Source organism: Amblyraja radiata, chromosome 21 (genome assembly GCF_010909765.2).
Source record: "Amblyraja radiata isolate CabotCenter1 chromosome 21, sAmbRad1.1.pri, whole genome shotgun sequence".
NCBI classification, from domain to species: Eukaryota; Metazoa; Chordata; class Chondrichthyes; order Rajiformes; family Rajidae; genus Amblyraja; species Amblyraja radiata.
The window spans coordinates 11,113,587-11,136,280 of NC_045976.1; the positions used below are offsets into that span (position 1 = coordinate 11,113,587).

Consider the following 22,694-nt stretch of genomic DNA (forward strand, 5'->3'; position numbering starts at 1 on the left):
CTGATTGCAGAGTATAAATATTTAACACTGCAGTATATAAAATAGAGTGGATATAGAGGTGAAGGAATAGCTGTGCTCCAGGCTGTTCGAAAATAGTGACTCCACCTCGTTAAAAAGGAATCAAGATGAGCAGAGAAATGCTTTAAACAAAACATGCATCACCCTAAACGAGTAGTCTACAGGTCTATGGACTGGTTGATGGTGCAGTGGTAGAGTTGCTGCCTTACCGTGCTTGGGAGACCCCGGTTCGATCCTGACTACGGGTGCTTGTCTGTACGGACTTTGTACCTTCTCCCCGTGACCGCATGTGTTTTCTCCGAGATCGTTGGTTTCCTCCCACACTCTAAAGCCGTACAGGTTTGTAGGTTAATTGGCTTGGTATCAGTGTAAATTGTCCCTAGCGTGTGTAGGATAGTGTTTGTGTGCGGGGATCGCTGGTCGGTGCGGACTCGGTGGGCCGTAGGGCCTGTTTCCGCGCTGTATCTCTAAACTAAACTAAATAGCGGTAAGTTGAGAGAATTGAGTTAAAGTTATGGAATAATAATTATGAAGATGATGGGAAGCAGAAATGTGTAGACATCTTGACTGCTTTGACAGCCAAACAAAACACAAATTGCTGGATGAACTGAGTTGGTCAAGCAGAATCTGAGTAGGGAATAGATAGACAACATTTCGGGTCAGGACCTTACTTCAGACTGATGGAGTACGGGGAAGAAAGCTGGAAAAGAGAGGTGGGGGCGGAACAAAGCCTTGAAAGTGATAGGTGGATGCAGGTGAGGTGTGGTGTGTTGGGGGGGGGGGGGGGTGGGCGGTTCATCGTCAGATGGGTGGAGTAAATGACAAAGGCTAGAGGTGAAAATTCAACAAAAGGGCATAAGATAAGGAGAAGAGTGAAATGTACAGCCAGAGGGAGGGAGGTGGGTGGAAGAAAGGGGAAGGGTAGGTGGGGAGGTGAAAAAGATGGGATAAAAAGGCTATGGGGGTGTCGGGGATAGGAGATTAGCATATGAAGGAGGGGGAAGGAGCAGGTTGATGGGGGGGTGAAGGATGTGTGGGAGATGGCGGGACAATGTTTCCTCTCTTTGTAGCTCTTTCAGCCAAAATGATTGACTTGCCAAGTGGCTAAACACCCTGCAATCTCTCCATTTGGATGGTAAATATATGGGACAGTTTTTCCAATCTCTTGGAAGTCCCCACCATCCTGCTCCATGAGACACATTCTCTCCCTCTTTCCCCTTCCCTCTATTAAGCTATGGATTAAAATTGCTTATATTTGGTTGGTAGAGTGGTGCAACTGGTAGAGCCGCTCCCTCACAGAGCCAGGGACCCGGGTTCAATCCTGACCTCGGGTGCTGTCTGTGTGTGGAATTTGCACGTTCTCCCTGTGACTGTGTGGGTTTCCTCTGGTTTTCTCCAACATCTCAAAGACATTCCGCGCTAGATCCCTCAACTAAACTAAACTAAACATGCGGGGTTGGCCTCTGTAAATTGTCCCTAATGTGTAAAAAAGTGGATGAGAAAGTGGGATAACACAGAACTAGTGTGAACTGGTGATCGATGGTCGGCATGGACTCGATGGGCCGAAGGGTTCTATTCCATGCTGTATCTCTAAACTAAATCTGAACTTTAAATACTAGCCTCCCCAATCTTCTGGTCGAAGATTCACCGCCATCTGTAAGAATAAATACCTATGAAGATGGGTCACAAACCGAAACGTCACCAATGCATCTTCTCCAGAGATGCTGCCTGACTGGTTGTTACTCCAGCACAATGTGTCTTTTTTCTGTAAACCAGCATCTGCAGTTCCTTGCGGCTACAAATCCCTATGCATTACCGTTTTCAATAGCCAGTTCCTGATCCATGTAGTAACTAAGTTCTCTTTTTCAAGACTCTCCCACCAGTGGAATCATCGTAACATTGATTCTGTCATGGCCCCCTTAGGATGGAATATATTTCAATAAGGTTACCACTCATTCTTCTAAGCTCCAAATAATAAATTTTTAGCATTTCTTGATGGGACGAACCTCTCATCCCTGTGAATCTCTCTGGACTGCATCCATTGCTATCATTATTAAGCTGTATTAAAATTCGATGGGCCAATTACCTACCATTTACTTAGCAGATGGCCTCGCTCCCAGAGCTCCTTCTCTCTGCCTCCTTTAACATCATTAGGCATTCATGGACTCCAAAACCTGTGAAGAGTGATATAATTCCTGCAAGTATTCTCAAAATTTCTAAGCGTTGCCATGCCCACACCTTTCGCCTGCGCTTCCCCACGGCTGTTTCAATACATAGCGGGCACACACATGGAGTTTAGTTTAATTTAGTTCAGTTTAGTTTAGAGATGCAGCGTGGAAACAGATCCCTTCGGCCCACTCTGTCCGCGCCAAACAACGATCACCCATTCACACCAGTTCTTGTCCTACACACTAGGGCCAATTGACCTACAAACCCGCACGACTTTGGGATGTAGGAGGAACCCGGAGTACCCTGAGGAAACCTACTCAGTCACAGGGAGAACGTGCAAATTCACATAGACAGCACCCATAGTCGGCATCGAACCCAGGTCTCTGGCACTGAAAGACTGCTGATCAATCGCTGCCTCACTGTGCCTCCCCAAGTATACACTGTCCCAAAGGATAAAAAACTAATTCAATTCTCCCAGCCTTAGCTCCCATCACATGGGGTTCCCTGACAACTCATTTCAAGTCATAAAGCTGCAACATTTATCTCTCCCTGTGGCACAGATGCTGTTATTATGCTATTACATCAAAATTAAAGTGTGTGAAATACAATGTGCTGGGTGAAATCAGAGGTTCAGGCAGCATCTGTGGAGTGAGTAACTCAGCAGGTCAGGCAGCATCTATGGGGGGAATGGACAGACGACGATTTGGGTAGGCACCATTCTTCAGACTGATTGAAGTGTGGTCGGGCTAATTAACATGCAGAGCTACAGAAATGAGGAAGCAAAATATTGCAAATGATGTAAATCCGAAATTTAAAAAATAGAAAATACACAGGGGGACTGAGCAGGCGAGAGCATATGTTAGGTTTAGGTTTAAAGCCCTGTCCCATTGTACGAGTTCATTCCAAGAGTTCTCCAGAGTTTGCCCTGATTCGAACTCTGAGATTTACGGCAATGGCTGCTCGTCGGTACTCGGGGCTCTCGTGGACATTTTTCAACGTGTTGAAAAATCTTCACGAGTCTTCCCGTGCTTACCTGCCATTAGCGAGTCTTCCCGAGTACCTGCCGTTAGCGTTACGAGCTGCTAAGAGACGTCCCCGAGCTCCGACGTACCCGTTACATTCATTCTCCGTGCATACCACGAGTTTGATTTTTTTTTTTAACTCGGGAGAGCTCTTGAATGAACTCGCATCGTGGGACAGGGCCATTAGGTTTATTATTGTAACGTGTACCGAGGTACAGTGAAAAGATTTGTTTTGCATGTTATCCAAACAGACCTGATAAACCATACATAAATACAATCAATTTAAGCTCGTACAATAGGTAGAGCAGAGGTTTAAATACAAAATGCAGAATATAATTCTCAAGATTACAGCATATTAGTTCCATAGACAAAGTTCAATGTCCGCAATGGGGTAGAGGTAAATCAGACAGTACCCTAGCTTTTTGAAGGACAGTTCGGAAGGCTGATAACAGAGGGGAAGAAGATGTTCCTGAGTCTGGTGGTGAGCACTTTCAAGCTTCTATACCTTCTGCCGGATGGGAGTAGGGAGAAGAGTGAATAACCGGCGTGGGACCACGTCTTTGATTATGTTGGTTGCTTTTCTGAGGCAGCGTGAAGTGTAAATGGAGTCGATGGTGGGGAGTCTGGTCTCTGGGAGAGACCGACAGTCACATGTCAATGATCCTTCATTAGACAAAGAATCAGTTGAAAGGTTATTTCCCAAGAAAGTTAATCTGTTTTTTATTTCTGCAAGTGCTGCCTGACTTACACTAAGGGATACCATTTAAGTTATTTTTAATAGTTTTATCACAGCTCATCAAATAGAAAATGTTGGCATTTTTGGCAATTGACTCAGAAGGGAAATTTTAATACCTACTAGACCAGGCGGGGACCCATTGGGCATCATCCCCCAACGCAATATTCCACCACTCACCCATAGCTCCCAACTGCGCATGCGCGGCTGAGAGATTCCTGTTGTGATGCCAGAGATCTCTGTTGGGACGCGAGTCACGGCAACCCTCCACCAACTGCGCCTTGCCTCTTCCTACCCCTATCCTCCTCCATTCCCCCTCACTCCCCAGCACTCCCTCCCCCTCCTCTTCACCCCCCCTTCTTTCCCCTCCCCCCTCCCCTCCGCCACTCCCTCCCTTACCTTTCCCTCCCTCTCCTTTCCCCTACCCTCAGTCACTCCCTCCCTCCCTCCATAACCCCTCTCCCCTCCCTACCCCCCTCCTCCCTCTGTCTCCCTGCTCCCCCACTCCTCACCTCCCCCTCTCCCACTGCCCTCCTCTCCCTCCTCACCTCCCCCACTCCCCCCCTCCTCTCCCTCTATCCCGCATCCTCCTTCTGACCTCCCCCACTTTCCCCTCCCTCCCCCTCCCTCGTCTCCCTCTATCCCCCTGCGCCTCCACTTCTCACCTCCCCCTATCCCACACTCCCAGAATGAAAATCACAATGTTTTTTTTTAAATGAAATTCGCCATGAAAATTGTGGTTTTTCTTTAAAATTAAACACACTGTTAGCTGTTAATTAAAACGGAAGAATTTGATTAAAACTGAGTTTTTTTGAAAATCGCGATTTATTTTGTGTAAATGAGATTCGGGATCCCATTGTGACATCATTGTAACGTTGAATGCTGCTGACGGGCAGGGCAAGTGGAAAAGTGGTTTGAAAAGTGTTTTTTGTAAAGTTTAAAATGTCATTAACTTGTAAAATATAACATAAATCCGAACGAAACTTGTTTCATTTACATCACAAGACAATGTAAAGTGGGCCCAAAATTGTAGCACTATCGTGTACCATTTTGGCGGGGTTTTAGAATATCACGCATGCATACAAACAAACAAGATGAGAGTTTTTGTAAAATATAGATTATAAACTCTCATGAATATAGGTTGATTCAAGCTGAAAGGCTAGTCTTCATATCAAAGTTCAGTCCTGTCTTTATTTGACATGGAGTTAAAGAGTCATAGAGCTACAGAACAGAAACAGGCTCTCTTCTAAATTTGTCCATGCCATTGAAATTGCCAAACAAAGCCAGTCCTATTTACCTTATGTTCATTTCCGAGCTGAATCAAATTAATTGTAAACAAGCCCTTTGGCCCATCAAGTCCACACTAACCATCGATCACGCGTTCGCACAAGTTCTATGTTAACCTACTTTTCCTTCCGCTCCCTACAAACTAGGGACACTTTACAGAGGGCCAAGGGCGCTGAGTTACTCCAGCATTTTGTGTCTATCTTTGGTTTAAACCAGCATCTGCAGTTCCTTCATACACGAGCTTTCATCTGAACTGTTTGTGTGGCTCAGAACTACAACAGGTACTGTTCGAGAGCCATTCAATAACTCAACCGCATGACTGATAAGGATTTGCGAAGGAGTTAATCGTTGAGGAGTTGTCCAAAGGTTTAACTAGATTGGATGATCATGTAAGCCAATGCATTCTTAAACTAACTGTGAGCGCCCAGTACAAAGCTGAGCTCATTAAACAAACCCATGGGAGAATCTGGCTCTCTTACAGATACTTAACTCATATTCAATGTCCATAAATCTGCGGAGATACTGATTTCTTTCTCTTACCAGAACTGGAAGCTGCACAGTGGCGCAGCTGGTAGAGCTGCTGCCTTACGGTGCCAGAGACCCGGGTTCAATCCTGACCTCGGATGCTGTGCTGTGTGTGGACTTTGATTGTTCTCCCTGTTTCCTCCGGTTTCGTCCCACATCCAAAGACGTGCGGGTTTGTAGGTTAATTGGCCCTCTGTAAATTGTCCCTAGTGTGTAGGGAGTGGATGAGAAAGTGGGATAACATAGAACTGGTGTGAGAGGGTGATCCATGGTCAGCGTGGACCCGGTGGACTGCAGGGTCTTGTCCATGCTATATTGTTAAACTAAACTAAACTAAATGTATCTCCTGTACAGTTATTATTCACCTCGCTGTCTGGTCAAATGTCATTAGCTGATAGATTAAAAAGAGAGTTAAGAAAATACAGTATAGATTTTTGTGTTTTTAGAATCCTGAGGACATCAGGATCCAAAAAGTCCTTGGGGTAATAGTACTTAACCTCGGATTATATGGATGACACAAGGAATTGTAGACACTGATTCCCAAAGGAAGACACAACGTTCTGGAGTAACTCAGTGGGTCAGGCAGCATCTCCGGAGAATGTGGATAGGTGACGCTTTGGTTTGGGAGTTCTTCAAAATTTGGCAGACTAGCAGGGGTTGGAAGACCTACTGTCAAATCCTGAGCCCGAATTTGCCCTTGACTGTTACCATCCCTCCATGTTCCACCCTGCAACACCTCCCAAAGGCGTGCAGGTTTGAAGGTTAATAAGTTCATGTGATAAAAGCAGAATTAGGCCATTTGGTCCATCAAGTCGACTCTGCCATTCAATCATGACTTATTTATCTCTCCCTCCTAACCCCATTCTCCTACCTTCTCCCCCATAACCCCTGACAACAGCTTAATTTACCTCTGTAAATTGCCCCAAGTGTGTAGGGAGTGGATGCAAAAGTGGGATAACATAGAACTAGCGTAGACAGGTGATCAATGGTCTGCAAGGACTCGGTGGGTGGAAGGGCCTGTTTCCATGCTGTGTCTTTCAATCAATCAATCAATTGGCGCCGTAGGGAAATGTAAACAAGGAGTTTTCAGCTTCAGAATGTACATCTGACATCATGGGCCTTTGAAGAATATGAAGGGATACTTATGGTGGTGTAGCGATAGAGTTGATGCCTTGCAGCGCTTTCAGCGCCAGAGACTCAGGTTCGATCTCGACTACGGGCGCTTTCTGTATGAATGTTTACGTTCTCCCCGTGACCGCATGGGTTTTCTCTGAGATCTTCGGTTTCCTCCCACACTCCAACGACGTACAGGATTGTAGGTTAATTGGCTTTGTATAAATGTAAATTATCCCTATTGTGTGTAGGATAGCGTTATCGCGGGGATCGCTGGTCGGCATGGACTTGGTGGGCCGAAGTGCCTGTTTCAGCGCTGTATCTCTAAACTGAACTAAACTAAATTCTTTTCACGGAGGTAGTTAATACCTGGGGTAGGTCACAGCAATGGGTATCTTGTAGTCAAAATTGTGACCTCTAATGAGGAACCGAGATACAGTTGTAGGGAGATGGGAAAAGTAGCATCCTGGAAAAAGATTAAACGGTCCACCATTCTCCCAAGTGCATCTAGTAAATTATTAAATTATTGAATGTTATTAATTTATTCATTAATCATTCGGAATAATGGCATGGAGAATTATTGAAGAGAAAATATGAGGAGCAGACGGAAGAAAAATTAATTGGATATCTAGTTTTATGTCCTTTTTGTAAATCAATAAAACATACCAGCACCACAAAATTAACAAAATATATATTTTTTAACTCCTTATTTCCACCAATTTCTTTCAACGCGATTCTTTTATCCACTTAAAGCCAAATCTTCACATTTGGATTCTGGAGGTATAACGCAATCATTATAAAACAGATGGTTTCATTGAGTTATAGTCCACAGTTTCTTCAATGTGATTTACTTTGTTCGTATACACACAGCTGACTTTTAGAGGAGATAATACTAAAGTTTTTTTAATATTAATTTACGGGGTGTATAAACACATAAAAAAGCATCACATGATCTTAATAGCCTTGCTACTCTCATAATTGATTTTCTAAATGGCTAATATTGGTAATAGCAGTGTTTTCTCCCCGTGATGTTATGCGCTGGTAAGGTGTACCAGCCGACAACTCCAAAACTTATTTTAAATTTTTTTAAATTTTAATATTACAAACGACTTACTAAAGTTTGGATTGTAAAATGTATTCAATTAGGCAGTCAGGCTCTTAAACAGCCGAGGCAGACGCAATCTGTCATAGACACAAACAGTAAGGAACGATATGCTTACTGGCAGACACAAGGATCTGCAAATGCTAGTTTACAAGAAAAGACATAAAATGTGGGAATAACTCAGCGGGTCAGGCAGCATCTGTGGAGAACATGGATAGGAGACGTTTTAGGTTGGGACCTTTCTCAGGGTTTGTGTACCGGGAACCTTTGGTCTACAACTAAAGCACCGGGTTTCTTCCCCCCCTGCTCCCATCGGTCTGAAGAAGGGTCCCGACCCAAAACATCAACTGTCCATTCCCTCCACAGATGCTGCCTGTCTCGCTGAGTTACTCCACCACTTTGTGTTTTACTCAAGATTCCAGCATCTTGCAGTTCCTTGTTTTTTCATTTTACTGGGTATTACTATTGGTATTATTGTCACATACTGTATACCAAGATATAGTATAAAGCTTTGTTTGGTTGCTATCCAGTCAATAAGACCATAAAACATAAGAGCAGAATTAGGCTATTTGACCCACCAGGTCTGCTCCACAGTACGATCATGGCTGACTTATTTTTTTCCCTATCAACCCCATTCTCCTGCCGTCTCCCCGTAACCTGTTGGTCACAGTGGCGCTGCAGTAGAGTTGCTGCTTTACAGTGAATGCAACGCCAGAGACCCGGGTTCGATCCCGAGTACGGGTGCTGTCTGTGCGGAGTTTGTACGTTCTCCTCGTGACTTGCATGGGTTTTCTCCGAGGTCTTCAGTTTCCTCCCAAGACGTACAGGTTTGCAGGTTAATTGGCGTGGTGAATGTAAAAATTGTCCCTAGTGGGTGTAGGGTCGTGTTAATATGCGGGGATCGCTGGTCGGCGCGGACCCGGTGGGCCGATGGACCTGTTTCGGCGCTGTATATACTGTATATACTGTATATACTGTATTTACTAATCAAGAACCTATCAATTAAATCCACAGAATCACACCATATCTGAACATAAACAAGCCATGCACAAATACATTTAGTACAAAGAGAAAAATACCTGAGGGTAGAACGTGGTGTTAGTATGCAGGTACAACAAGCAATTAGGGAGTCTAAGAAAAAAAATAAGATTATCATAAGGGATAGGAGAAATAGGCCATTCAGCCCATCAAGTCTACTCTGCCATTCAATCATGGCTGATCTATCTAATATATGCAAAGGACATATTATTTTCCAATGAGAATCCATCCCTCTGGGCATGGACCTGGCCCAGTGATGAGAATACAATAGACTGATGATGATTGAATTGATTGAAATATGCAACACGGAACCAGGCCCTTCGGCCCACCGAGTCCACGGCGTCCATTGACCATGCATTCACACTAGTTGCGTTTTTTCACTTTCTCATCCAGTCCCTACACACTAGGGGCAATTTACAGAGGGCCAATTAACCTACAAACCCACACGTCTTTGGGATGTGGTAGGAGATCGGAGCACCCGGAGGAAATCTATGCGGTCAAAGGGAGAACATGCAAACTCCACACAGACAGTACCGGAGGTCAGGATCGAACCCGAGTTTTGAAGCTGTGACGCAGTAGCTCTACCAGCTGCGCCACTCTGCCACCCATAGACTATCTTGTGTAGCATGATTATTAAAGCGAGAGTGGTGGGGGCCAAGAACGCGCTGCCAGGGGTGGTGGTGGAGGCTGATACAATAGCGGTGTTTAAGAAGCATTTGTAAAGGCACATGGATATGCAGGGACTGGAGGGATATGGGTCACATGCTGGCAATGGAGATAAATTTAACCATCTCTGGTTTAGCGCAAAGGGCCTGTACTGTTCTATGTTCAATGTTTAGTTTTGAAAGGCCCATTTCCCGATTGAATGCTGCATGTATTTATTTTTTTTCTTTTGCAGGAGTTAAAGCACAAGGTATTGATCAAGTGTAGGAAAGTCCGAACGTTGAGCTGCACTATGTCTTCGATATGGCACCTGGTGGACGAGGAGGTGGGACAGTTCAAAGAAGAGTTCGATCCCGAGACAGAGTCGGAGGTCGTGAGTGTGGTTCCCTCTGGAATCCGGGCATTCAGGATGAAGAAGGTAGAGTCTGAGGTGGTGCCTTGTGACTGGCCCTCACCACCACAGTGGAGAGAGTGGGTGGCAAGTTTCATTGTCAGGGGACTAGTGCCACACTAGGCTTCAGAGAATGGCCTCACTGAGTGGTTTGGGAACGTGGAGAGCATGGAGAGGGAATGCCGAGGGCAGGAGAGTGGGCTGGTCGTGGAGGGGAGGCCCAGGTTTGGAGGGGATGAGTGCAGGGGGTAGTGAAAAAGAGGGTTCATAAGATCATATTTGGCCGTTCGGCCCATCGAGTCTTCTCCGCCATTCAATCATGGCTGATCTACTTTCCCTCTCAACCCCATTCTCCTGCCTTCTCCCCGTAAACTTTGAAACTCTTACTAATCAAGAACCTATCAATTTCCCCTTTAAAAATATCCAATAACTTGGCCTCCACCGCCATCTGTGGCTATGAATGCCTAAGATTCACCACCCTCTGGATAAATAAGTTCCTCCTCATCTCTATTCTAAAGGAACGTGCTTTTATTCTGAGTCTGCGCCTTCCTCTGGTCCTAGACTCTCCCACTAGTGGAAACATCCTCTAAACATCCACTCTATCTAAGCTTTACTTTATTCGGTAAGTTTCCATGAGGGTTCTCTTCATCCTCATAAACGCCAGCAAACCCAGGCCCAGAGCCATCAAACGCTCATCATATATTATCCAAACATACCTGGGATCATTCTCGTAAATCTCCTCTCCAATGCCAGCACACTTCCTCAGATATGGGGCTCAAAACTGCTCACAAATTCCATATGTGGTCTCCTTATAAAGCTTCAGTAATACATCCTTAATTATATTCTAGTCCCCTTGAAATGAATGCTTTGCATTTGCCTTCCTTACCACCAACTCAACCTGCAAATTAACCTTTTGGGAATCCTGCACCAGCAATCCCAAGTCCATTAGCACCTCCGATTTCTGAATCCTCTCACCATTTAGAAAGTAGCCTACACCTTTATTCCTACTACGAAATTGCATGACTGTACACCTTGCTACACTGTATTCCATTTGTTAGTTCTTTGCCCACTCTCCTAACCTGTCCAGGTCCTTCTGCAGACTCGCTGCTTCCTCAACACCACCTGCCCCTCCACCTATCTTCAAATCATCCGCAAACTTCCATCATCCAGATCATTAACATATAACGTGAAAAATAGCAGACCCAACACTGACCCCTGCAGAATACCAGAAAAAACTCAGCGGGTGCAGCAGTATCTATGGAGCAAAGGAAATATGCAACGTTCGGGCCAAAACCCTTCTTCAGACCTTCTTGAGTCTGAAGAAGGGTTTCGGCCCGAATCTTTGCCTATTTCCTACGCTCCATAGATACTGCTGCACCCGCTGAGTTTCTCCAGCACTTTTGTCTACCTTCGATTTTCCAGCATCTGCAGTTCCTTCTTAAACACCTGCAGAATACCATGTCACTGGCAGCCAACCAGAAAAGACCAGCTTTTTATTCCCACTCTCTGCCCTTTGACAGTCAGCCAATCTTCTGTCCATGCTTGAAAAGTAGTACATATCAGTGTAATACGTTTGATATTAGTAGTTCAGGATCAATCCAAGGTTTATACTTTGACAAAATAAGGCACAGACTGCTGGAGTAACTCAGCGGGTCTGGCAGCATCTCTGGAGAACATGGAAATAGATGATGTTTTGGGTCGGGACCCTTCTTCAGACTGATAGTGAGAAGGGGGAGGAAGCTTGAAATCGAAAGTGGACACCTGAAAGAAGTGGGGGCAGGACGAAGCCTGACGAATGATAGTCTGAAGAAGGGTCTCGACCTGAAACGTCACCCATTCCTTCAATCCAGAGATGCTACCTGTCCTGCTGATTTACTCCAGCATTTTTGAGTGAGCCCTTTTTTCACAAACCAGCATGTGCAGTTCTTTGTATCTCGTTTGTATTTCGACATCTTACAATTTCCCTTTGCAGAAAAGAAAGGTTGGACTTGCAATGGAATTCTCAAACGTCATAGTGTATCTAAAGCCAGTTGAATTTAAGGACTTCACACATTCAAGGAGCAATCAGCTGTTTTATGAAAGTAATTCAATTTCAGACCAGACGGCCATGAAGCTAGTAAAGCAATCGGGTAAATGTACATATGTTATGATCAATAGTTTATCATTTCTCCTGAAGTTTATGTAGTGATTAAAAATACGGCGTGCAATGTTTTCAACGTTTCCCTCATCTTATCTCAGCTGTAGTCTCAGCTGCTGTTGGGCTCTGTTTTTTTATATGTATGTTGGGCAATGGTGAATTCAAGTTTCAGAGAGGCTACCACAATATAGCAACTGAATCAACCTTATTGGAGTCAACACTACCACAGCCAAACTATTCCAGGCTGATACTGAACATGTTCAAGCACATAGCGTTATAGAGTGATACTCTATGTGATGGCCCTTCGGCCCAACTTGCCCACACCGGAAATGTGATTGAGAACACATTTCATGGAATAGATAGAGTGAATGCACAGGTGGGGGAATCAAGGACCAGAGGACATCAGTTTAAGGTGAGAGGGGAAAGATTTAATAGGAACCTGAGAGATAACTTTCTCCTACAGAGGGTGATGAGTATATTGAATGAGCTGCCAGCAGAGGTAGTTGTAGCAAGTACTATAACACAATTTAAAAGAAATTTGGACAGGTACATAGATAGGAATGGTTTAGAGGGATCCAAGCCAAATGGGTAAAGTGTAGATTGGGCATCTTGGTCAGCAAGGGCAGGCTGGGCCGAAGAAACTTAACGTGCTGTATGACTCCATGACTCTGTAGCAACTGAGTCAACTACATGGTGGTCAACCCTACCAAATCCAAACTCTTATCGGCTGCTTCCCTGATATTGAACAGGTTCAAACACATGGTGTGATTGAAAGCTCAGAGGGAGGGTTACTCACAGCCGCTTGTTTTTAGATTGGTGTGATGTTTGGCAGCACTGCTGTGACAGAACTGCTGATGCGGGCAGTACAGCTGTCTCGCAGTCCGGCGACTCTGCTGTCCGTGTGGAGTCTGCACGCTTTCCCTGTGACTGCGTGGCTTTCTTCTGTGTGTCCTAGTTGCCACACATCCCACAGACATGCAGGTTTGTAGGTTAATTAGCCTCTGTAAAGTGCCCCTAGTGTATAGGAAATGGACATGTAGGTGGAATAACATGGAACTAGTGTGAACGGGAGATCGAATGTTGGCGTTGACTCGGTGGGCTAAAAGGCATGTTTCCATATTGTACCACTAAACTAAACTAAACTAAACTAATGTAAACTAAACTAAACTAAACTAATTTAAACTAAACTAAACTTAACCAATAAGAAAAAGATGGGCGACATTTTTGTAAAGAAGCATTGCATTTTTTTGCTTGTATTTAAATGTGCCGTCTCTCTTCCTTCGAAATAATGCAATGTGTCTTTCCATTCAGCATGTGAATTTGTGCAGCACAATTCAAAATTCCTTGTAAGGATTTACTCTGCAGGCAACAGAAGGAATCATTCCAACTACAAGCCTCATGAATTCTGGAATGTTGGCTGTCACATGGGTAAAGTATCACCCCTCACCCCCTCTTCCATCATGTACTTGTAAACATTTGGTACTCCCCGTAAATATTGAGGTCTTGCTAAAAAACCTAAAACATCAACCATCCATTTCACTCCACTGACCCACTGAGTTGCTCCAGCAATTTGTGTTTGACACAATAGAACATAGTATAGGGACAAGACAGGCCCATCAACCCATAATATCCATGCTGAACTTGATGCCAAGACCATCTCTTATCTACCTGCACATAATCCATATCCCTCCATTCCCTGCATATCCATGTGCATATCCAAAAGTCTCTTAAATGTCACTATCGGGCAATCACGGTGGCGCAGCGGTAGAGTTGCTGCCTTACAGCAAAATGCAGTGCCAGAGACCCGGGTTCGATCCTGACCACGGGTGCTGTCTGTACGGAGTTTGTACGTTCTCCCCGTGACCTGCGTGGGTTTTCTCTGAGATCTTCGGTTTCCTCCCACACTCCAAAGACGTACAGGTTTGTAGGTTACTTGGCTTGGTAAAAATGTAAAATTGTCCAAGTTGGCGATAGGCAGAGTACTGCCCTGCCGACTACAAAATTCAGAAGGTTCAGAAGCTATCATACCTGCCTCCACCACCACCCCTGGCAGCGCGTTCCAGTCACCCACTACCCTCTGCGTAAAATATGTTGCCCCGCACATCTCCTTTAAACTTTTCCCCTCTCGCCTTAAATCTACGCTTTAAAGATATTGATCAATAATCCAGCATCTGCAGTTCCTTGTGTCTCCATTTTACTGTTTCTCAGAGAAATCTCCTCAAAGTATGCCCACGTTCTCCTCCTCTCTCTTCCTCTCTCCAACGAGAGTTCTGCAGGACCCTCTCTCACTGCCTCCCTCCCTCTCTGTGGAATCTGACACGAAAGGTTGTCTATCCTTTCCCTCCACAGATGCTGCCTTACCCGCTGAGTTACTCATGCACTTTATGTTTTGCTCCAGATTCCTACACTGTAGTATATTTGTATCTCGAACACAAAGAGCTTATAAGTCTCATTGAGATTTGGCAAATTATCACAGCACAGTGCCGCAGCTGTGGTAGAGCTGCTGCCTCACAGCGCCAGAGACCTGGGTTTCGGTCCTGAACTCGGATGCTGTCTGTGTGGAGTTTACACGTTTCCTCCAGGTGTCCCACTTTCCTTCCTCAATCCAAAGACTTGCAGGTTAATTGGCCCTCTGTGAATTGCCCCTAGTGTGTAGGGAGTGGAGAGAAATTGGGCTTACATCGAACAAGTGTGAATGGGTGATCAATGTTTGGCATGGATTCGGTGGACCGATGGACTTGTTTCCATGCTATATCTTTAAACTAAACTCAGCACTCTTCATTTTCTTCAGCTGCTTTCTTAAAATACATCTCGGGTTAGATTTATTATTGTCACATGTTCTGACTTACAGTGAAAAGCTTTGTTTTGCATGTGTAGATAATGCAACACATACATCCAATCAGGTCAAACACAAGTACAATAGATAGAATGAAGGGGAAGAGTGCAGAACTTCTGTACTCAATACTTTTTCTTTATGTCCACAGTTGCTTTAAACTATGAGGTTCCTGGACTGAGCATGGACCTAAACAGAGGCAGGTTTCAGGACAATGGAGGATGTGGCTATATCCTTAAGCCTGCCTTTATGACCAAAGGCATGAATTTTGACCCCTTTGCTTCAAAACACAACTTTGATCCGGTGATCGCCTTAATACAGGTTTGTAGTTTGAGTCAGTCGTACAAAACAAGTTTTAATCAGTTTATCCAACTGTATCACACTGTATCATATGTAGGAAAACAATTAACCCATATCTACCCCACAGGTTTCTGAACAATGGTTTGATTCAGTATCTGCCTTAATAGAGAGCTTTCATGCAAGATTTGTATCAATTGTAGGAACAAATTAAATCAGTGGTACTGAGTTTACATTGTCAGTGACAGGAAGTAGATTAGTACCATCGTTTTTTGCCGAAAAACAAATACTAATGTATTTGTTCATTAAATTTATTTTTACCGTGCGTTGCTTAGAATGGTCAGAGGACTCTTTATTATGACCATTGAGACAAAAAAGTACTGATTCTTTTGGTTTTCTTTTTGTCTTTCCTTATATCTGATTAACTGGTTAAAACTATAGTGCCAATTATAAACAATAGGCAATAGACAATAGGTGCAGGAGTAGGCCATTCGGCATCGAGCCAGCACCGCCATTCAATGTGATCATGGCTGATCAACCCCAATCAGTACCCCGTTCCTGCCTTCTCTCCATATCCCCTGACTCCGCTATTTTTAAGAGCCCTATTTAGCTCTCTCTTGAAAGCATCCAGAGAACCTGCCTCCACCGCCCACTGAGGCAGAGGGGCAGCATCTCTTGAGGATATGGACAGGTGACGTTTTGGGCCGGGACCCTTCTACAGTCTGAAGACTTCATGTCTGAAATAGACCCGAAACATCGCTTATCCATGTCCTCCATAGATGCTGTTTGATCTGCTAAGTTCCTCCAGCACTTTGTGTTTTACTCAAGATTCCAGCATCTGCAGTTCCTTGTATCTCACCACAAAACTGTGGTGCCAGTGTGTTGATCATTTTATTATGCAGTGACAAAGTATTCATACTAAAATACCACCCAGTTGAATTCATTGACTGAAGCCACTGATGAGTGCGATCATGGACGAGCAGATGTATAAACAGACTGTCGATCTCAACAAGCAGGGACTGACTAATTGGAGATTGTTATAATCAGGCATCATAGAAAGCAGGTCATTAAATACCTTCCCAGCCAGACTTTTTCTTGTCTAAATGTTTACCAACAGAGAGATGATCTGTGTAAGTGAACCCTCATAGTTCAGCTTGAGTGTTATCCAAATGGAAGTTTAATACTCAGACATATAACCATATAACAATTACAGCACGGAAACAGGCCATCTCGGCCCTTCTAGTCCGTGCCGAACACTTATTCTAAAACAAAAAAAGAAATAATTATGTTATATAATGAACATACAACCCGGGTTGTTGAAGATCCAAAATGACCATGTCAAGCTTCTATGGTCTTTCAGCCCAACTTGCCCACTCTGACCAACAAGTCTATCTACACTTGTCCTATCTGCCTGTGTTTGGCCCATATCCCTCTAAACCTCTCCCATCCATGTACTTGTCTAATTGCTTCTTAAACATTGCGATTGTCCCAGCCTCAACTACCTCTTCTGGCAGCTCGTTCCATACACCTACCACCCTTTGTGTGAAAAAGATACCCCTCAAGTTCCTATTAAATATTTTGCCCCTCACTTTAAACCTATGTCCTCTGGTTCTTGATTCCCCTACTCTGGGCAAGAAACTCTGTGTGTCTATCCAATCTATTCTTCTCATGATTTTTCACACCTCTGTAAGATCATCCGTCATCCTTCTGCGGTCCAGGGAATAGAGTCCTAGCCTGCTTAACCTCTCCCTATAGCTCAGACCCTCGAGTCCTGGCAACATTCTTGTTTATCTGATCTGTTCCTTTATTTTTAGCTGGCCTGTGAGTTGTTGACCCTTTTATCAATTCCTATTCATTCCTTCCACTGAGGTTTAGTCACATGTTGTTGTGTAATGAGATGTGATTCCTCTTTCTGAACCTTCAGACGTTTTGTGATGGGTTACAGAGAAACTAAATGCATCTTGGCTATTTAGCATTAACCTACTCCACATTTCCTCCGCTCCACCCCTTTTCACCCACTAATATGATTGTCACTGCTAAACTGCAACACACTGTATAGCGCAGTACAGCACAGCAACAGGCCCTTCGACCCACAATGTCCATGCCGAACATGATACCAGCTCATACAAATCTCCTCTGCCTGCAATCCCTCCCCATTCCCTGTGTATCCACCTTAATGCTAAATAGCCAAGATGCATTTAGTTCCTCTGTAACCCTTCTATTGGATTACCTCTGTAATCTTTCTAAAAGGAAAGTGTGCATAGGAGGTTTGCCAGAATGATGCCTGGATTAGGGGACATTAGCTACAGGGAGAGGTTGGACAGACCTGAATTGTTTCCTCTGGTTGAGGGGAGACCTGATGCAAGTTTATAACATTCTGAGAGATATAGATAGGGTAGACAGTCAGAACCTGTTTTCCAGGATGGATAAAAAATCAAATACTAGAGGTCATAGCTTCAAGTTCAGAGATGCAATGTTTAAAGGAGATGTGGGAGGCAAATGTTTTACACAGCAGGTAGTGGGTGTCTGAAATGTACTGATGGAACTATATTCTGTGGTTCTTGATTCCCTTATCCTGGGTCAAAGAGTCTGTGCATTCACCCTATCTATTCCCCTTGATAATATTAGCCGTCAGCCAAGGAATAAAGTCCCAGCCACCACCACCTCCTGCAGCGCATTCCAGGCACCCACCGCCCTCAATGATTTAATGAACGAATCAATGATATTTTATTGTCACATGTACCTCAGTACTGTAACACAGATACAGTGAAATGCTTTGCTTTGCATGCCACCCTGTAAAACCATGTCGCAGACTGCAGCAGTTGAATTGCTGCCTCACAACGCCAGAGACCCGAGTTCAATCCTGACTATGGATACAGTCTGTACGGAGTTTGTACGTTCTCCCCATGACCTGTACGGGTTTTCCCCCGGGTGCTCCGGTCTCCTCCAACGCTCCAAAGACGTACAGGTTTGTAGGTTAATTGGCTTTGGTAAATTGTAAGTTGTCCTCAGTGTGTGCAGGATAGTGTTAGTGTGCAGGGATCGCTGGTTGGCACAGACTCAGTGGGCCGAAGGGCCTGTTGCAGCATTATATCCCTAAACTAAACTAAACTAAACCTCACCTAGGAGGTACACCAGTGTCACCACGCTTTGATACCAACAAAGTTACGATGCTAATGTTAATAAATGCAATGGCAAATTAAGCTCGGGCATTCCTTTAGTGTAGAGCCTTATTTGACAAGAGCAACGAGGATAGGCAGGGTTACAGCAGTACTGTATCAAATTCTCTGGACTCATTTTGCTGGGGATCGAGGAATGGCGTGAGAAACGACTGAGTAGCCGGAAAAGAAATATGGGATTCACGATACCGAAAGCACTATGAGGCTAGTTGATCAATATTCTCTTTGTATAGATCATTAGTGGTCACCACCTACCTGTCTGCAGAACACACAGTAAAGTATCAATTGATCCCTGTGTGCGAGTGGAAATCCATGGAGTACAAGCGGACAATAGCATTCAGCAATCCAAGATCTTGCCTTCAGCAGGTGAGGGACTTAGAACAGTGCATGTGGTGTAAGGAATGTTACCGGACTAACACATCAAGGTCATTATTGCTATATCCTTGTGGCACAGTGGCCCAGATGATTGAGCTGCTGCCTCACAGAGCCAGTGATCCAGGTCCAATTATGGGCTTGGGTGCTTTCTGCATATCCATGACAAAATTCTCTTAAACACCACGATTGTAGATGCCTCCATCACCACCCCTGGCAGCGTGATCCAGGCACCCACCACACTCTGGGTAAAATAATTTGCTCCGCACATCTCCTTTCAACTTTGCCCCTCTCACCCAGGTGCCATTATCAACGTGCTTATAGATCAGATTCACACCAGTAGCGTTTGTGACCCATTGGTCATCGTCCCTGCGGGGGTGACACTCGCCCTCCCCCCTGTCCGCTAGCTCCATCTCTCAACACTTGCCTTGATCTCCCAATGCCGCCTCTCCCCCTCCCCCGTCTAGTTCCAGCTACCTCTCATCCTTTTCCTCGGTTCATCAAGCCCCCTTCTCACTCCTCCCCATCTCCTCTTGAAATTGGCTCCCTCCCCCTTCCCGACTCTCAGTCCTGTTACAGGGTTTCGGCCCGAAACGTTGACAAACCTTTCCCCTCGCAGATGCTGATTGACGTGTTGAGATCCGTCATTATCTTGCACTAAACATTATTCATGTTATTCCCTTTATCCTGTATCTGTACACTGTGGATGGCTCGATTGTAATGTTGGTATTTTCTTTCCGCTGACTGGATAGTGCGAAACAAAAGCTTTTCACTGTACCTCAGTACACGTGACCATAAACTAAACTCCGATCCCCCAGCAGTTGGTCATTCCATTTTACAGAAATAGATGGCAGCTTTCATGCAGAGGGTGGTGGTTACATGGAATGAGCTGCCAGAGGAGGTCGTTGAGGCAGGTGGTATTACAGAATTTAAAAGACACTTGGAGAGGTGCATGGATAGGAAAGGTTTAGAGGGGGCCGGTGGGGCATTTTGGTTAGTATGGATACGTTGGGCTGAAGGGCCTGTTTCCATGGTGTCTGCCAATAAATTTCTATCGCTCTTATCCATGAACAAATCCAACGATGAACTAGATTAAAATGTATTCTCATCAATGAATATACCTTTGGAACATAGAACAGTACAGTAGGGGAACTGGCCCTTCGGCCCACAATGTCTGTGCCGAACATGATGTCAAGACCAACTTTTATCTGCTTGTGCATGATCCATTCCCTGCTTATCCGTGTGCCTATCTGAAAGTCATTAAACGTTGCTATTGTATCTGCTGTAACCATTCCTGGCAGCACGTTCCTGGCACCCACCAATCTCTGTGTAAATTCCCGTCCCACACATCTCCTTTAAACTTTGGCTCTCAAAGCCAAGCCATTCTTTGATTTTTCCACCCTGGGACAAAAGCTATAAGTGTCTACCCTATCTATGCCACTTAGAATATTATCTACTTTGAATAAGCCTCCAGCATCCTCCAAGTCTCTCCAACCTCCCCCTGCAACTAATAGTCCTAATCCAGGCATAATTTTGGTACACCTTCCCTGCACCCTTCCCAAAGCCTCCACATCCTCCTGTAATGGGGCAATGAGAACTGCATGCAATTCTCCAAATGCAACCTAACAAAAGTCCTATAAAGCTGCATCATGACTTATGCACAATGCCCCGACCTATGAAAGCATTCATACCATATGCCTTCCTTACCATTCTATCTACTTGTGTTGCCACTTTCAAGGTGTTATGAACTTGGACCCCAAGATCTCTGTGTACATCAGTGAGCTCTTCCTCTGATTTCAGGTCGGGACCCTACTTCAGACCTGAAACGTCACCTATTGAAGTTCTCCATGGTTACTGCCTGACCCGTTGAGTTACTCCAGCGTTTTGCCTTTTTTTTTGTAAACCAGAATCTGTAGCTCCTTGTTTCTACATCCCTCTGCTCATCACCTGAAGCAGCGTTTCCCCTCCTTAAAGTAGTGTTGTGTAAAATGTGCTGACTTTGTACCCAGTGAAATTCAGATGCATTTGCTTTAATGAAGAAGGACAGAACAGGAACCAGCGATTCAAGCCATGCCTGCTTCTCCCTGAAGTTTGGCAATCAGACTTACTGATAGACTTCATCAGTGGTATGACATGAATGTAATTGCTTAGCTCGTGAGATTCCAGAGGCATGTGAACAGTCTTTGTACAGGATTCATCACCAGAGGTCAGGTCTCCAAGTAAGCATAGCTGTGGAAAGCTAAGTAGGAGTTGTTTATACGGAAGATAGGCACAAACTGTTGGTGTACCTCAGCGGGACAGGCAGCATCTCTGGATAGAAGGTATGGGTGATGTTTCGGGTCGAGACCCTTCTTCAGACTGAGAGTCGGGAGAGGGAGACACAGAGATATGGAAGGGTAAGGTGTGGAAATGAGACATCAAAGGGGACAAAGTTCAAGGAAAATGTAGAATAGATCATTGTTAGAGAGGCGAAGCTGACAACGAAGCATACAGAGGTAAAATTAAATCAGGAAGACAGTCAAGACGTTGCCTATTTCCTTCGCTCCATAGATGCTGCTGCACCCGCTGAGTTTCTCCAGCATTTTTGTGTACCTTCGATTTTCCAGCATCTGCAGTTCTTTCTTAAACAGACAGTCAAGACAGTCAGACTGGTCGGATAACTAGGATGGGGAGGGATGGAGAGAGAGAGGAAAAGCAGAGGTTACTTGAAGTTAGAGGTCATTATTCATACCACTGGGTTCTAAGTCGTCCAAGTGAAATATGAGTTGCTGTTCCTCAAATTTGAATTGGCCCAACTCTGACAGTGGAGAAAGGTCAGTATGGGAATGGGAGGGGTTAAAGTGTTTAGCAACTGGGAGATCATGTAGGTTTCAGCAGAATGAGCGGAGGTGTTCAGGGAAACGATCGCTGAGCCTGCGCTTGGTCTCGCCGATATATATATATATAGGAGTCCACACCTGGAACAGCGGGATACAGATCTTCACTGTAGACACTCACTTCATGCTCCCATCTTCACACAGACCAGAGTAGCCTCAGTGTGAACAGTTTCCTTCTCTTTTCCAGGACGTCATCCCAGGTGGAATGATTGTTTGGTCTTTTGCGTTCAAGTTCCAGAACTTGCACTGGTGCGATTCCTCGTACAAGACATGAACCCTCTCCGTGTGAATGCCTTCCTCGGTCAGTACACGTTGCCATTAACAAGCATCAGGAAAGGTAACGTTGTCACGGGAGTTTCCCCCCAGTGTTCAAAACTAAAACCTATCTTCAGTGCGAATGTTGATAACATTTTGATGCTCTGTTAGTGGAAAAATGAAAAATGATTCTCATCTTAAATATTATTTATGGAGCCGTAGAGTGATACATTGTGGAAACAGGCCCCTCAGCCCAACTAGCCCACACGGGACAACATGTCCCAGCTACACTGGTCCCACCTGCCTGCGCTTGGTCCATATCCCTCCAAACTTGTCCTATCCATGTACCTGTCTAACCGTTTCTTAAACGTTGGGATAGTCCCAGCCTCAACTACCTCCTCTGGCAGCTTGTTCCACACATCCACCACCCTTTGTGTGAAAAAGCTACCCCTCAGATTCCTATTAAATCTTTTCCCCTTCACCTTGAACCTATGTCCTTGATTCCCCTACTCTCGGCAAGAGTCGGGGCAGAAGTCCAAAAGGTTCAGGCATAGACAATTAGGTCAGTTGCAATCATTGCAGAACTTAACGCAATATGGTTAAGATCAAGCAAAATTCAAAATCATTTTCCATTACATCCACCTTTTTAAGAAAGAAGGCATCCTAAAGTATTTGTTCAAGAAC

General features: G+C 44.7%; 1 protein-coding gene across 1 annotated transcript in view; it reads left to right on the forward strand.

Moving 5' to 3' along the window:
- Positions 1–22,694, forward strand: part of plcz1 (phospholipase C zeta 1) — a 67,429-nt gene that overhangs the window by 37,604 nt on the left and 7,131 nt on the right. Inside the window, exons 6-11 of the mRNA XM_033039515.1 lie at positions 9,906–10,088; positions 12,034–12,190; positions 13,510–13,626; positions 15,183–15,352; positions 18,741–18,873; positions 21,943–22,092. Of these exons, the coding sequence (XP_032895406.1) occupies positions 9,906–10,088; positions 12,034–12,190; positions 13,510–13,626; positions 15,183–15,352; positions 18,741–18,873; positions 21,943–22,092 (910 nt within the window). The remainder of the gene's footprint in view (positions 1–9,905; positions 10,089–12,033; positions 12,191–13,509; positions 13,627–15,182; positions 15,353–18,740; positions 18,874–21,942; positions 22,093–22,694) is intronic.